Source organism: Pectinophora gossypiella, chromosome 16 (assembly GCF_024362695.1).
Source record: "Pectinophora gossypiella chromosome 16, ilPecGoss1.1, whole genome shotgun sequence".
NCBI lineage: Eukaryota > Metazoa > Arthropoda > Insecta > Lepidoptera > Gelechiidae > Pectinophora > Pectinophora gossypiella.
Genome location: NC_065419.1, coordinates 4,819,706 through 4,834,634, shown reverse-complemented (window position 1 = coordinate 4,834,634; position 14,929 = coordinate 4,819,706). Strand labels below are relative to the sequence as shown.

Here is a 14,929-nt window from a genome sequence, read left to right as displayed (position 1 = left end):
TCTTTTTTTTTTACCTGGTTACAAAGACTTTTAGGCCATAGCAACAACCATTATCATCGATGATAAGTATAAATTATAACACACCACCGCCATAAAAATGTCGGTACTTACCGGTATTTTAAAATGATACCTCTAATTTTATCTTTGACACTCTTTTGACCATGGTTTTCTTAAAAAGTAAAAAAAAAATGTCCGACTGTCAATTTTGTTCGGCAAATATATCATAACATTATTGGTATTTAAAAAATAAACATTTTATGCAATTAAATATGCCTCTCAATCTACAAGGAGTAAGGCAGTACCTTAGTGAACTTAGAAATTCTGGCGGACTTCACAAAGATCAGGCAGAAAAGTATGAATTACCTGTTTTGTGTATGTACTCCATCTTGCCTTAGTTTACTAAATACCTGAACTAAATACTTATGATATTTTAAGGTACCGCAATGTTCTCATGGAAATTTTGAAGAACCCTGAGGGAGAATTAGCCGAATGTCTGAAAGCTTTTGTGGAAGCAAGTAAGTTTCGTACATTGTTTGCTAACCTGTGTTAACACATCTTCATTGTCATGTTATTTTTCAGTTGTGAACGAGAATGTAAGCCTGGTTATATCTCGACAACTACTCACGGATGTCAGCACACACTTGGCTCTGCTGGCTGATAATGTTTCACAGGAAGTTTCCCATTTTGCTTTAGATGTTATACAACCAAGAGTGATATCTTTTGAAGAACAGGTAATCATTAGGTATAATTCATTAATTTTGGGACTTAAAGATAGCTGGGGAGGAATGGGTATAACTACCTATACTATATGCCTATACCTCTGCCTTCCCCTTTGGAAATACAGGTGTGACACTATCTTATGTTGTTCATTAATTTTGGTTTATTTTATATTATACACATATGTGCTATCAGATATTAGTCAACAGTTATTTTTGTGACATATTTTTGCAATGTAGGGTATATTTCAAAAAAATCAAATAAGTGGCGTACCAACTACTCTGTATTTATGAAAGTGATGCATATTTTCAGGTGGCCAGCATCAGACAGCACTTGGCAGATATTTATGAACGTAACCAAAACTGGAAGGAAGCTGCCAATGTGCTGGTGGGGATCCCTCTGGAGACTGGTCAAAAGTAATTTTATCAATACTCCAATTTAGCAATTTAAATTGAGTTATTCATTAGTCAAAGGCTAGATTATAATTTTAAATGAAGTATATTATGTACTTCAGTGTAATAAAAAGAAATTGTACTCAATAAACTTAAATAGTATAATGTATAATATCAAGGAAATAATTTTATACAATGTTTTTATTTATTTCAGACAATACTCAGTGGACTACAAATTAGAAACATACTTGAAGATAGCTAGACTGTACCTAGAGGTGGATGACCCCGTGCAGGCAGAGGCCTTCGTCAACAGAGCCTCCCTGTTGCAAGCGGAGACCACCAATGAACAGCTGCAGATCTACTACAAAGTGTGCTATGCTAGGGTTTTAGATTATAGGAGGTAATTTTGAGTAAAAAAATATTCACATTTTGGTTTGTTTTCTAATTTCAAGAAAACATATCTGAATAAGTAAATTATAATGATATATCATTTATTTCAGAAAATTCATCGAAGCCGCTCAAAGATACAATGAGCTCTCTTACAGAAATATTATACATGAAGATGAAAGGATGACTTGCTTGAGGAATGCTCTTATATGTACTGTGCTAGCATCTGCAGGTATTATTTGTTTTGTTGTAATTATAATTATAAAAGGTAAAAATTAGTACCATTTTGTTTTTACATTAACACTCTCTTTATTATAGCTTTCTTTCTGTACTTCAGGTCAACAAAGATCGCGAATGTTAGCTACTTTATTCAAAGATGAGCGCTGTCAGCAGCTACCAGCATATTCAATTCTAGAAAAGATGTACTTAGACAGAATAATTCGTCGCTCAGAGCTGCACGAGTTTGAAGCACTCATGCAGACTCACCAGAAGGTGTGGAACATCAGAAATCATTTATTTAACGTAATTATCACAGATAAACTCTTTCCTTATTTTTATGGTAGAAAAAACATGGTATGTTAATCTGTGACGGACCAAAAGCATGGTTGTTTTTCTATTTAGATGGATCTCTGAATTTAGTTATGGGACAGTCAGACAAACCTATGATGTGGACAATTGCATGTTTCATTTGCATTGCTTAAAACTTACATTCAATAATTGGTTTGTGATCATTACAATCAAAGACATTACGCAATTAGATATGTAATGAAAAAAAAGTAATGCTAATTCAAAAACTATTTCAAGAATTTGTCTATATCTTTGCGATATATTGTCGAATGCCAATTTAATATAATCTTTTATAAAGTGACCGGTTAACAAACTTAGTGTAATCACTCACATAACAATGACCATCACTAACCCCCATCATGTTTATTAGAAGTACAAATTATTCAACTCTAAAAGAAGCATTCAGTTAACAATATGTTACTTATTCATAACGTGAGCCGTAAATCGTGAAACATATGTGGCCATAATACTACTCACATATTAACATTTAAAACATACTAACCAAATGCAAATGTAGACACATCATTCAGACTACATTAGATGTTCTATTAAAAAAATAACTATAATATTCGTCTTTCTAATAGCTTCTTGCAATAAAAATACCTTTAAAAATACTTTATTTATGTATAAATGTTTTATTTTGATGACCTACATATATTGCTATTTTTGGTCCCGCCGCCCCTGAATAGCATACCTTGTTTTTTTTACCATGTTCATTTAACTTTACCACTGCCTCTAAAGTAGATAACGACGCAAGAAACTCTACTTCAAACCTTACCAAATCAATTTTGTCCCATTAATACTGATTGCATGAAGGTGTCGAAGAAAGAAAATGATAAGTAACTACCGTATAAGTATCGGCCGTGTGTACCGGAAGCATCGGAACGCGTTGCAAGATTATATGGAGCAAGTGAGCGAATGATTTAGCTGCTTGTATTATTAAATTAAAAGTACCAAGTATTTTTTTAGTATCTTCTATGCTACAGGAAACCTGATGGTTACTTTTGGGACATATTTTGACTCTAATAAACACAAGGTTGAGTGAGATTTGTTGCTTTGTTTCATACCAAGACAGATGGGGCCCACTACTACGTCTAAGCTGCCCCTGTGCGACCTTTTAGCGTTGTATCTCTTAACTGTAACAGGTAGCAGTTTGAAATTTTCACAGAATAAGTGATTTTTTATTTGTAGTTGATTAGTAGTATACAATGATATTGAACTGTTATCAGGCGACGACATCAGACGGGACCACGATACTGGACCGCGCCGTGTTCGAGCACAACCTGCTGTCGGCGAGCAAGCTGTACAACAACATCACATTCGAGGAGCTCGGCGCGCTCCTGGAGACTCCGCCCGCGAAGGCCGAGCGCATCGCCAGCCACATGATCAGCGAGGGCCGCATGAACGGGTACATCGATCAGATCAGCTCCGTCGTGCATTTCGAAAGTGAGTGTTCTCATTACAACACATGTAACAGAGAAGGCAAGAGTAGGTATTTTCTCTCTTTATCGATAGATGAAGAAAAATACTTTATATGTTTTTGACGTTGTTTTGGTAACCTGTCGATACTCAGTTCATTATGTTGAAGGCAAAAACATCCACTCGTTACAAATTGTTTCCTTGAATGGAGCAAGATATTTTCTTATATAATTTAATTATGAATTTATGAGGCAGTTAATGGGTCTATAATAGATTTTGGTAATGAAAGCGAAAACAATTGAATGGTTTCCAACAAATTGATGATGCTCGTAACAATTTCTAGCGTCTAAAATACGTCACAACGGTAATAAGCGTGTTGTCTTATTTGCGAGTCGTATACCGGTCGGGTGCCAAATTATTTTACTATTTTGGTTCACAATTAAAAATGTAATTTTGCTACGCAAATTAACTTCCGAACATGATTAGTTATAAATAACATCGATACATGATATCTAAAAGTTGTAACCACCGAAAAACGCATAAACCACTTATTGCCAGAGCATGACACCATAATTTTGCATGGTATCTTCGTTCTTACTTATCTCTCTCACGACACGCGATGATTTAAATGTATATATATGTGTGTCGTAGGTTTTACCTAAACAAGCTTTTTTATATTATTATTATTTAGAGCCCATCTTCAGACAAGAGCTCTGCCTACTCTTGTGATCCGCATGTAAGAAACGAGCGTTAAAAGCCCTATTACACTACAGTCTATCGGATAAAATTTATCGGGTGTAAGTAAAGTGTATGGCGAAATCAAGCCCCCGGTCAAATACACCGCCCGGTCCTGATAGATTATGTAGCGTAAAATGGCCTTGTAACCGGGCGCACTTTTAAGGCATTCTCGTACGTGTGCGAGTTATTTGTTATAGAGTTCAAAAACGAGGCTAAAAGTGCGCCCGGGGCCCTATGCAAACAAGTTTGGTTGAGTTATATATAATCTGTAATGTGTGCCATAATTCCTATTTAGCACGCGAGATCCTACCGCAGTGGGACAAGCAGATCCAGTCGCTATGCTACCAGGTGAACAGCCTCATCGAGCAGATCGCCGCCGCCGAGCCAGAGTGGATGGCCAAGCTCATGGAGGAAGAGATGATCCAGTAATGTGTCAACACGTTGTAACGATTTTTCAAATAAAGCCCAAATATTTATCAAATGTCTTTTATATCTGTATGAATCCGTCTATCGTGTGCATCAAGAATATTAAAATAAATATGACTAAGTTTTATAATTGAAAAAGGAGCTTTACTGTAATTGAAATATTACAAAAAACTTAATAGGAAATATGTTCAAAAATACTTTATTAACATCTTAATCAAATCAAAAAATAAAAATAATTACAAATATAAATACGCCAAACTAAAAATTCTAAAATATCACTCCTATCCCTTTTATTCACTCACTGGACAACAAGGCGGACGCAGTATGAGTCGGGAGCAGGACAACCGGGGATTGATGCGTGCTGGCGGTGACAACTAATAAAACAACTATAGTACTGATTCCAACAGACTATTCATTTTTATTTTCAATCAATCAATAATGTATCACACCATAGGTGCTTATTTACAAGACATGTCGACTGATGGATTGCATTAAATTCATTAGCAATTAAAAGGGATGCTGTGACGCGACGTGCTTAGAAATACACAAGAAGATACAAAGGAACGCTAACAGAGGAAGCTGCGCGTCCGCCATTCGAGAGGATACAGGTGATGGCGGAGAGGACTGCACTGCAACCGGTGAACAATATGCGTTTGACGCTCAATACACTAGGACACTGAGATACTGCTTCATTGATTATGCTACGCTCTCTCTGTATAACAGTAAAGTGGTATTTATCTACAAGTCTAAAAGCCAAGGCTTGGTAAATGCCTAGGGTTCCAGTTCCAGAGCCAGGCCCATTTTGTGTCCGCCAGCGTTGAAGTTCTGTCCGTCGATGGCGGCCGACAGCGTCAGGGTCACGCCTGGAACAACAATATCACGTCATGCTTGTTATCAATGAACTCACTTATTACATAACTCCCTCCAGGTATATGGCAAGATAGGCGATAACAAATCATGCGTGTCAAACTGAACAAAAGATCATAGGATGTGTGGAGATAACAATAGCCAATAAAAAGTTACAGAATTATTACACTGTTAGTCCTAGCATTGGTTGATAAAATTCATAATATTCTTATAACCAAAATATCCCTTATTCCCAACCAATAAGACCTATTTATTAAAAATAATAAAATATTTCTAACTCTTCACACGAGTCGTCCCGACGACATCAAATAGTCGTGTTAGGTGCCAATTCTAATTATAAATAAAACTCCATGTGGAGACCAGAGCGTCAAGACCCTAATCGAATTGAAGTATAGACCACATCCTAAATAATGCAATAGACTCATTGACTAGCTTGACATCTAGCATCAAGATTTGCATACCAGCTAGGCGTTTGGTTGATTCGCGGGTTTGCTTGCATATGTGACAGGAGCATTGTGTCCGTTACGATATGATAGACCATATCGGGCGATTGCCTGCACCATAATTATGGTTCATCATACGCATCATAGGATAAGTTACCAAAAGTGTCTGTAAGGCGTCTTATTTGTGTGACTCTACTGAGTGAGTTTATGTGTGTACTGAAGTAGGAATGTACCTGGGCGCAGCTTCTGTTGGTACCCGAGGCCGATGAGGGCCTGGTTGTTGACCTTGGCGTGCAGCGACGCGTCCTGGTCGAGCATGTACTTGAGCCCGACGCCGAACAGCGTGGCGGTGGAGCCCGTGCTCCACTTCATGCTGATGCCGCAGTCCACCTTATCCGTCGCCTTCTGGTAGATGGAGCCGCCGAAGTCCTTGCCGTTGTCGCTGTGATAACAAGTTTACTTCGTAAATAACATAAGCTCACGACTATATACCAATTGGGGTAGTCAGAGGTACACCTATCGCAAAATGAGCTAAGTACCCACACTTCACCAACCTTTCTGTTAGACCAGCGTGATAGGTGGCGAACCGTATCACCGACTGTAATGATCGAGTCAACAATCTTATAAATACTTTAACTTTTAAAGTGTTGTCAAACAAATTTTTTTGTTTGTATAATTGTAGTGCAATGCAAAACATTTTGGTTCTATGACATCAATGCAACTTATGAACTTGTTATTAGACATCTTTTACATGTTATTGCAACGCGAGTAAGTGGCCGAGATATGGGAGTGTAGTGAAGTATAATGCAAAAATGGCGTAACATCATATCGTCACTGGAAAGGCAAAATTACGTAAGCGCCAAAATAGGTATTTTGGGTTTTTTATATATTCGGAATCAGCGTTTCATTCTGCGTCGATCTGTCTGGGTAGCATTGCGATACGAGCACTTTTTTGGCGCTTACGTAAATTTGAAAATAGTTGACTTTTTTCAATTCCAGTTTCTTAAACGACAAGATTTTGGTGTTTTTTTCGTGACTGGTGTATAAGTAATATTGTGGTCCTATATAATAACTACATATTAACTTTAAGTAAATTTGGCATTCTATAGTTTGAAAAGTATAATTTTATTAGTAATTTTGGACTACTGAAAATAAAAAATAGACTATGTATAAGTCATTTTTATTTACAGCTTTTAAAATAAGTAAGGCGTATAAGAAAAAAATGTCTTAGCATGTTTATGCCGTGAATGGCGTATAAGTAATTTTGACTTACAGTATTTAGAATAAGTAAGGCGTGTACGTAAATTTGCCTTCGCATTTTTATGCTGTTATTAAGCAAGTTTGTGGGCTAGCAGTAAGTTTCCCAGGAAGTTATTTTTTAACAATAGATCTAAAAGTAAAACTATTTTAGAATTGATTTTATAATTTATTAGCGACCCGGCTTCGCTCGGATGCAATGCTGAGGAAAAATGAAATTATTTACGACATCACATTAAAATCCTCAAAAATAACAGTATTTCTACACTATTTATTGGATGTTATTATACATACCTATAAACTTTCCTCTTGAATCACTCTATCTACTAAAGAAAATTGCATCAAAATCCGTTGCGCAATTTTAAAGATTTAAGCGTACATAGGGATATAGGGACAGAAAAAGCGACTTTGTTATACTTTTTAAGTTCTGTCGTTTGCATATTTAGCGCCAATTTTGAATTGAGAACTCAAAATTCAAATTTGTTGGAATTTCGAATATCAAAACAATTGAAAGCATTAGGATTAATGCAATTGTTTAGTCACAGCGTTGGTTTGAATCTGTCAGGTCACGTCCGAAAATGAATCTTACAAAGAAAAATTTTCTATAACTTTCGAAGAGGCCTACTGCGACTTCAGTGTTTCAAACAGTTAAAATCTCTATTCCACGATGAAGTGCCATGTCTGCGAGCCATCGAACGGTGGTATTTAGAATTCGAGCGTGGACATCCGCATTCACTGAAGATAATATCGTTGCTGTGAGATAACTAATCCTCAAAAATCGTCATGTGACATACCGAGAATAGAGGCGTTATTAGGCATTTCAGGGACAACCATTTAAACGATATTGAATGAGGCACTTGGTGTGAGAAAACTAGTTTGCCGTTGCATCCCGCATTTTCTGACGATCATAAGGTAGCCCGCGTCAGATGGTGTAAGAAAACTCTTCAGAGGTTCAACCTAGGAGAGTCAAATCACGTGTACGACATCATCAGTGGTGATGAATCTTGGATTTATGCTATTATCCTGATTCCAAACAACAATCCACAGTTTGGGTCTTCCAAAACGAGTCAAAGTTGTTCGCTCTCGAAGCACTTCAAAGAAGATGGTGGCTACCTTCGTGGAGAAAATCGGTCATGTTGCGACAATTGCACTTGAAGATCGTAGGACGGTTAATGCAGATTGGTAGAACTTCGAAAATCTAACCCAAAGCGACGCATGATGATGCGCAGGAGTGCAGGATGCTGCACCATGACAACGCAAGCTCACACACCGCTCGTCAAACGATTATTTGAAGCAGGAAAACGTAGAAATTCTTGACCATCCTCCATACAGTCCTGACCTAAGCTCCAATGATTTCTTTACATTTCCTAAAATTAAAAAAGAAACTCTTCGCGGTCAAAGGTTCCAGTGCGGTGAAGAAGCGGCCAACGCTTTCAAGTCAGCCATTTTGAACACTTCTACTTTGGAGTGGAATAAATGTTAAATAACACCTGGTTCGAGCGAATGGAAAAGTGTATTAAACTTCGTGGTAAATACTCTTAAAAACAATAAGGGGAATTATTGAGGAATTAAAAAGACTTGACCCTTCCAGAGACTTGACTCGACTTAGAGCCACGTATGCTTGTCCTAATTCAAACAATTTTGAGCCCAAATATACTACTGCATGGTCGACTGTGCTGCCCTGCATATGTTATGTTATGTTAGTGGGCTCTGTTTTCCGCATTTAGACTCTAAGGTGGCCCATTATGCGTGTAATTGTTGACTACGTAAGCCAACCTATCTCCTTCCAGAAGCTCAGAAGCCTCCTGGGGATTTCACAGGCTTCGCGGAGCGACCCCACCCAGCGATCCACTGTGCTGCCCTGCATATTATGGACGGTGGATGCCAATGACAAAATTAAGGGCAACATCCTTCTTTCAGTCATTTTGTAATATCGTCCATCTTGGATTTGAAATTTTGACATAATGACAGTATTCTACTAGTGTATCCTATCTTTGATACCCATATTGAGGGGGTTGTGGAAAAATATGTACCTAGTCCGCTATTTTGGAACGGCGGCCATCTTGGATTTTAAATTTTGACATAATCACAGTATTCTACTTGTGTAGCTATTTCATTTGATACCCATATTGAGGGGGTTTGGAAAAATATGTAATCCCCCATTATGTACCGGCTGCCATCTTAGATTTATAATGTTATTGATTTTATTATATTGTATTGACATCGGAATTAAAGGTGCGTACCAAATTTCAGATCAATCTGACAACAGGAAGGTACTTAAATTGCAATATCTAATTTTGATACAAATATACCGTACGGGTTTAGCTAAATAAAACCGTTTAACCCTTTCACGGACAGAGACCATGGGTCATTGGTGGTTCATAATAGGTAGTATGGCACCTTGGAATCGGAACGTCCGTATACGTTCTGTCTTTGAAAGTGTTAAAAAGAAACTTTTACAAGCAGATAACGGGTTGTACGCTATTATTTATATTTTATGAAACTTTATTTCTGGCACTTCAGTATTTTAATAGCCATTTTTATAAATCAATTGAAGTAATAAGTAGTTTAAGGAGGTATTAAGAATAATTATTTGTCTCTTACGTCTTTTTACCCATGTAAGATATTACAAAAACTTACTTTAAAGAATTTTTGGTGAACTGACATAATCAATCTATCACTTTTTAGGCAATTTTTACATAATGAGAGCAGATGTGTAAAAGTCGTTACAGTAACTTTTACTCCGCTAACATTACAGTATTATTATATTTAAAGAAATATTGTCGTTCTCGTATGCATTGTCTTAAGAGCTGTAAGTAATTTTGCTTCCAAATAATATTTTAACCAGATGGCGGTTAAGTAAATTTGCTTTACTGTAAACTGAAGTCATTTTTACGTAAGCGCCACTATATCCTAAAATAGCAATCCAACAGTTATAATATGTATTGCTGGACATAGAAAATTAAAAAACAATGTAACCTTACCTTGACATCATCTAAATTGGATAATTGGGTAAAAAGTTATGATAAAAAAACGAAAAAATGAAACTTTAAACGGCTTTTTCTCGAAATGGCCTTTTGGCGCTTACGTAATTTTGCCTTTCCAGTGACGATATATATAACATTGACTAAGAGTTTAGCTACTTATTCAGCCGTACCGTCATAGATTTTGCAAATGGTATATGGAGGAAGTTATGTAATAACATAACTAGTTCAGACTTGCGACTATATTGAAGGATACAGCCTAAGTAGTGGCTATTGTCACGACAATAAGGCCAATGTCGTGTCGTCATTGTTATGTAAGGCGGGTCGGGTGTCATATTTAGTTTAGTTACGCACCACGCGTATGATCACGTTTATTTCGCTCGACACATTACGCTTTGTAGACGCTCAAAGCTACTTGCAATCTACCACTGAGAATGTTTCACAAACGACCCGATAACTGTAACCAATACGTGAATCCACGCTTTTGAGGAAAGCACTTTTATTCCGTTATTTAATTCATAATTCAATTTCATAGGTATCTACTTATGTGCGGCAAATCGGTTACAGATTTGCCACTGGTTTTCCAAGTTTATACGGCTCGGCTCAAAGCTTAATGACTTCTAACCCCCTTCGCAACCAGGGAAACTCAAAAAGAAACTACTCAAAAAACTAGTTACAAACTCAAAATAGTTTCTTTTGCGTCACCGCCCATACATTTCAATATGAACTCGCATCACTAAAACTAGTAGTGTAAGAAAATTGACCCAAAAAGTAAAAAAAAAAAAGTGTAATAATAGCTCGTAGGATGGATGGGCGGAGTCACGATTTCACCATACACCAAACACCATCACTTGGCATTACGGACATATTTACCTTACCGTATGTGACAGGGGTAAGAAAACTATTGTAGGTAGCAACATAGCATAGCATCACGCCTGATCCCCGAAGGGGTAACCAGAGTTGTTAATAACACCCACTCCTCGCTATCTATGTTTAGTGTAGGTAATCCCGACTATTGCGGTCGCAGTAATATTGGTTTAAGTGCCTATACCCATCAGTTTATTATGCAAAAGAGAAAGTTGTATAATTTTTTGCAAATTTTATTAAATTATACCTACAAAGTCGCACTTTTTGTATAATATAAATGCGGATTATTGGCTTCCACTATCATACTAACTACAACAGACATTGTTATCTATTTGAATTCCTTTCTGTTTGCATTTTCTGTTTGATTAGATTATGATGTAACTTTGCAGAACTATCAACATATTCAGTGATCTATCATTTTCTGATGTGATTTCCTTTTCATCTTCTATTTTGCTTTATCCAAGGATTCAATCATTTTAAATAAATCAATATAGTTTTAGATACTTACCCTAGACTAATTTTAGAAGTAGGTAGGTACTTTTACACAAAAAATACCTAAGTACCTATGAGTAATGACTGTAACAATTACGAATTTAAGGCAGGGGCTTCACCAAGTATAATGAAAAATACCGTTACGTAACGTTATTTTCATAATGTTGCCATGGTATCAATAAAATTAACCAACGTAACGGTATAGTACCGATAATTTAGACAGTCAGTTTTACCGGCAAATTAAGGATATTTTTTGCGACGTTTACACTTTTCCATTTTTGTCTGTCAGTTCAAATCATATATATTTGTCTATCAGTTCAAATCAGTTCTAAAACAAAACTTACAAACATTTAGCAACAGTACAAATGGTCTGTCTATAACAATTGTTTGTATGATTTTCTGAAGGAAATGGACAGGCACAAACATCAATACCAATCTCAATGGGGTTTTAAGTGTAAAACTAAGCTCCCGCCGTAAAATAGGTTTTGTCTCATTGCTATCAGTTCACAATAAATATCCCTTGATATCATAACTTTAACACAATACAAATAATAAAAGAAACAGTTCTAAATGTTACCACTTCTACTGCTATTTATTGCTTTTTAAACCATTCCATGATATAAAATAATCATAGTTTTTGGTATCAGTATATTCCCAAATTCAGAAGTAATGTATTTTTTTTCACTGGTATAAGTACTGATTTAAGGATATTTGTTTATCTGTATACATATATCATGCATGAATAATGTTACAATATGGATACTTCTTATGGGCATAGAAAGTATTTAAACACATAAAAACAACAATTTGAAAGTACTTACACATTGGTGTGCAGGACGAAGTCCTTGGTGAGGTATCCAAGAGAGAAGTTGTTCTTGGTGAACTTGGCCTTCTGCACGTCGAACTGCGTATGCGCACCGGCGATCCAGCACTTGTTCATGAGCACAGCAGCCACATCCACTAGTGGGCCAGCCAGGTTCAGGTCCCAGTTGGAGTTCAATGCAATCCTCTCATTAGCAAACGAGGTCTTGAGCTTTCCCGCCTTGCTCCTACAAGAGATATTGTGTTAAAATATTCATATAATTAAAATGCTTTTTTGGTTCAAGTGGAATGTTCTTAAGGCATAAGTTTTCGAAGTCAATGAACTATCACTGCTCTCTTATATTAATTGTTCCATTTGTCATTTAAGTAGGTATATTCAGAAGCATATCCAAACTTTCTGTTAAAGTAATGCCAATTTTCGAGGAAGTTGCAATTCAATAAAAATGTATTATGTAAGCTGTTTAAAAGTTTGGAGAGCACACCAAATATGGTAGCATGACATTGGACTATTTCATAAAGGTTGTGCCAAATATTCTTAGCCAACTAGGAAAAGATATTCATGATGGCACATGTAGGTATCTGAAGGATATTCTACTACACATTATTCTGTTATTGTTTTATAATTCAGATAACACAATTATATCAGGATTGTAAAGGAATGTTCTCTCACCCTGTATGTGGTGCGAAGGTTCCTTCTAGAGTAAGTTTAAGGCCGGGAGTGCCCAAGTCTTGTAAGGTGATGTCAGTGACAAGTGTGTTTTCGGTGTTCCATTTCTCTGTGAATACCAGGCCGTAGTCCTTCACAGAATATTTGGATGAAAGACTGCCAAACACCTGTAATAATACTATTGTCACTGAATATGCCTCAAGAACAAAAACAAAGCATGCATAGTTTAATTATTATGGTTTCTATTTAATTAATTTAAGACATGCAACATCCAAATACATTTCTTTACATTTTGTGTACCTGACTTCCTGCCTGCCTGCCATGGTGTGAACATAAAATTTAAATTATGCTACCTTAGTTACCTTTCCGCTTTCGTGGTTGGAGATGATACCACTGGCGAATTCAACTCCTTGCTCACTCTTGGTCTTTAAATCAAATTTGAATACACCAAAGTGGTAGCCTTTGCTGAAGACATCATTGGCCTTCTTTCCAATATCGGCATAGTAAGGGGCAGTCATATTCTGAAAGGAAATGGTACATCAGCTGAAACATCAAGGGTGCAGAAAAAATATAATTAAATTATAAATGTATTGATATAAATGGATAAAGAGATTAGTCGTATGCCCTCAATATAAAATGATAAGTAAAGTCATTCAGCTTTATGACCAGGTCTCTAAATTAACAATGAGTGCCAGCTGTGTCAGGGTCGGCGACGGATTCGCAAACTATTTACAAGCTCTTCAGTAAACTATTACATAACATGCAGGTTTATGACTTAGCGATAAAAGTGTATCTTCTTTACACAAGTTCAATAAACTATTATTACAGATTACTTCTTTAGCGTGACCTTAACCTAGACCTTCGTCAAGACACAGAATTCGATATCAAAGGTTCATCAAGCAAGCTTCGGCCTTAGCCCCGTGGGACTTCCTGCGAGCACATTTTAAATTAATGAATAGTCCTAGTTTATATATCACTACACATACGCTCAATGAGCCTTCGTACTCCAACTTTATGCAGAATCACAAGTATTGAATCCTAAAATTCATGTATGACGTTGATAATACTCCGGTTATGATAGGAGATTGTACTATACTAACCTAAATGGAATCCTGTCAGAAAAACGCAAATATGTCAATAACAGTATTGTAATAGAATAGAACTAAATAATACTTACTGTATATTAGTTTAAATTTAAAGATTTCTATGGAATTACGGCAAAAATATGCCGAGTAGAGTGTAGAGTAGACCCTTTTGCACCACACCACAAGACAATTTGTAGTTTTTCTTGTGGCCGCTAGAGGGTGCATTTACTTACCGGAAATAATACTATTGATATTCTTCTCAATATCAAAAACCTTGAATAATAAATTGTTTCCAAAGTGGTTTTAATTTTTTAAATTGATTAAATGATTATTATAAAAAATAACAAAGTAATAATTATAACACAAGTGTTTTATAATTATATAAACATGAGCTTGATATTTTAAGACGTCGCAATTGTCGCAGAGGAGTTGGATTATCATATTATTTTCTTTTTAATCGATAGCGTTCATATTTCTGCAACCTATGACCTACAATTAAATTAACGTAGTTAAATAATTAACTTTGTAATTATGGAAATATTTTAGGGCTATTATATCTTTCGATTTCATTAATCAACATTTACATTAAAACAAGGCGCGACTTTCAAAAATACAATACTCTATGTACTGTGTTACTGTGTTACACCATTGTTACATAGACTATGCGACCCGTATTATTTCAGAAGTTTGTTAATTTAAAGAGTTATTTTATGAGGTAAACGTCTTCCATCTAAGATCTTAGGTAGCAATACTAGCAATAAAAAACGTGCTGTATGAATGAATGAATAGGTAATGATGG

The 14,929-nt window shown here is 36.1% G+C and overlaps 2 protein-coding genes across 5 annotated transcripts; one reads left to right on the top strand and one right to left on the bottom strand.

The window, feature by feature from the left end:
• The first annotated feature begins 167 nt into the window (after positions 1–167).
• Positions 168–4,701, top strand: LOC126373671 (COP9 signalosome complex subunit 4). 2 transcript variants are annotated; one of them, XM_050019903.1, is made up of 9 exons: positions 168–352; positions 436–515; positions 580–731; positions 1,030–1,133; positions 1,324–1,509; positions 1,610–1,728; positions 1,834–1,988; positions 3,293–3,509; positions 4,516–4,701. In XM_050019903.1, exons 1-9 carry the CDS (start codon positions 258–260, stop codon positions 4,647–4,649), a joined length of 1,242 nt encoding a protein of 413 aa, XP_049875860.1. In that variant the 5' UTR covers positions 168–257; the 3' UTR covers positions 4,650–4,701. The 2 variants fall into 2 exon arrangements, with proteins under 2 accessions (XP_049875860.1, XP_049875859.1); XM_050019902.1 differs by having other exon boundaries at positions 1,834–2,018.
• A 337-nt stretch (positions 4,702–5,038) lies between these two features.
• Positions 5,039–14,373, bottom strand: LOC126373672 (voltage-dependent anion-selective channel-like). Of its 3 annotated transcripts, none has more exons than XM_050019904.1 (6): positions 14,223–14,373; positions 13,399–13,566; positions 13,049–13,212; positions 12,378–12,605; positions 6,190–6,398; positions 5,039–5,509 (listed from the first exon to the last, which is right to left on the bottom strand). In XM_050019904.1, exons 2-6 carry the CDS (start codon positions 13,561–13,563, stop codon positions 5,418–5,420), a joined length of 858 nt encoding a protein of 285 aa, XP_049875861.1. In that variant the 5' UTR covers positions 13,564–13,566; positions 14,223–14,373; the 3' UTR covers positions 5,039–5,417. The 3 variants fall into 3 exon arrangements, with proteins under 3 accessions (XP_049875861.1, XP_049875863.1, XP_049875862.1); XM_050019906.1 differs by having other exon boundaries at positions 13,408–13,566; XM_050019905.1 differs by lacking the exon at positions 14,223–14,373 and adding an exon at positions 14,032–14,129.
• Positions 14,374–14,929: the final 556 nt, after the last annotated feature.

What these genes read in the sequence shown, in the direction of transcription:
- LOC126373671 (XM_050019902.1), top strand. Translation starts at nt 258, where the DNA reads ATGCAATTAAATATGCCTCTCAATCTACAAGGAGTAAGGCAGTACCTT. An exon ending in TGATATCTTTTGAAGAACAG is followed by an intron (nt 732 to 1,029) that starts GTAATCATTAGG and finishes GCATATTTTCAG; the next exon opens with GTGGCCAGCATCAGACAGCA. An exon ending in CTCCGTCGTGCATTTCGAAA is followed by an intron (nt 3,510 to 4,515) that starts GTGAGTGTTCTC and finishes ATTCCTATTTAG; the next exon opens with CACGCGAGATCCTACCGCAG.
- LOC126373672 (XM_050019904.1), bottom strand. Translation starts at nt 13,563, where the DNA reads ATGACTGCCCCTTACTATGCCGATATTGGAAAGAAGGCCAATGATGTC. An exon ending in ACCTTCGCACCACATACAGG is followed by an intron (nt 12,606 to 13,048) that starts GTGAGAGAACAT and finishes TATCTCTTGTAG; the next exon opens with GAGCAAGGCGGGAAAGCTCA. An exon ending in TTCGTCCTGCACACCAATGT is followed by an intron (nt 6,399 to 12,377) that starts GTAAGTACTTTC and finishes TTGTTATCACAG; the next exon opens with CGACAACGGCAAGGACTTCG.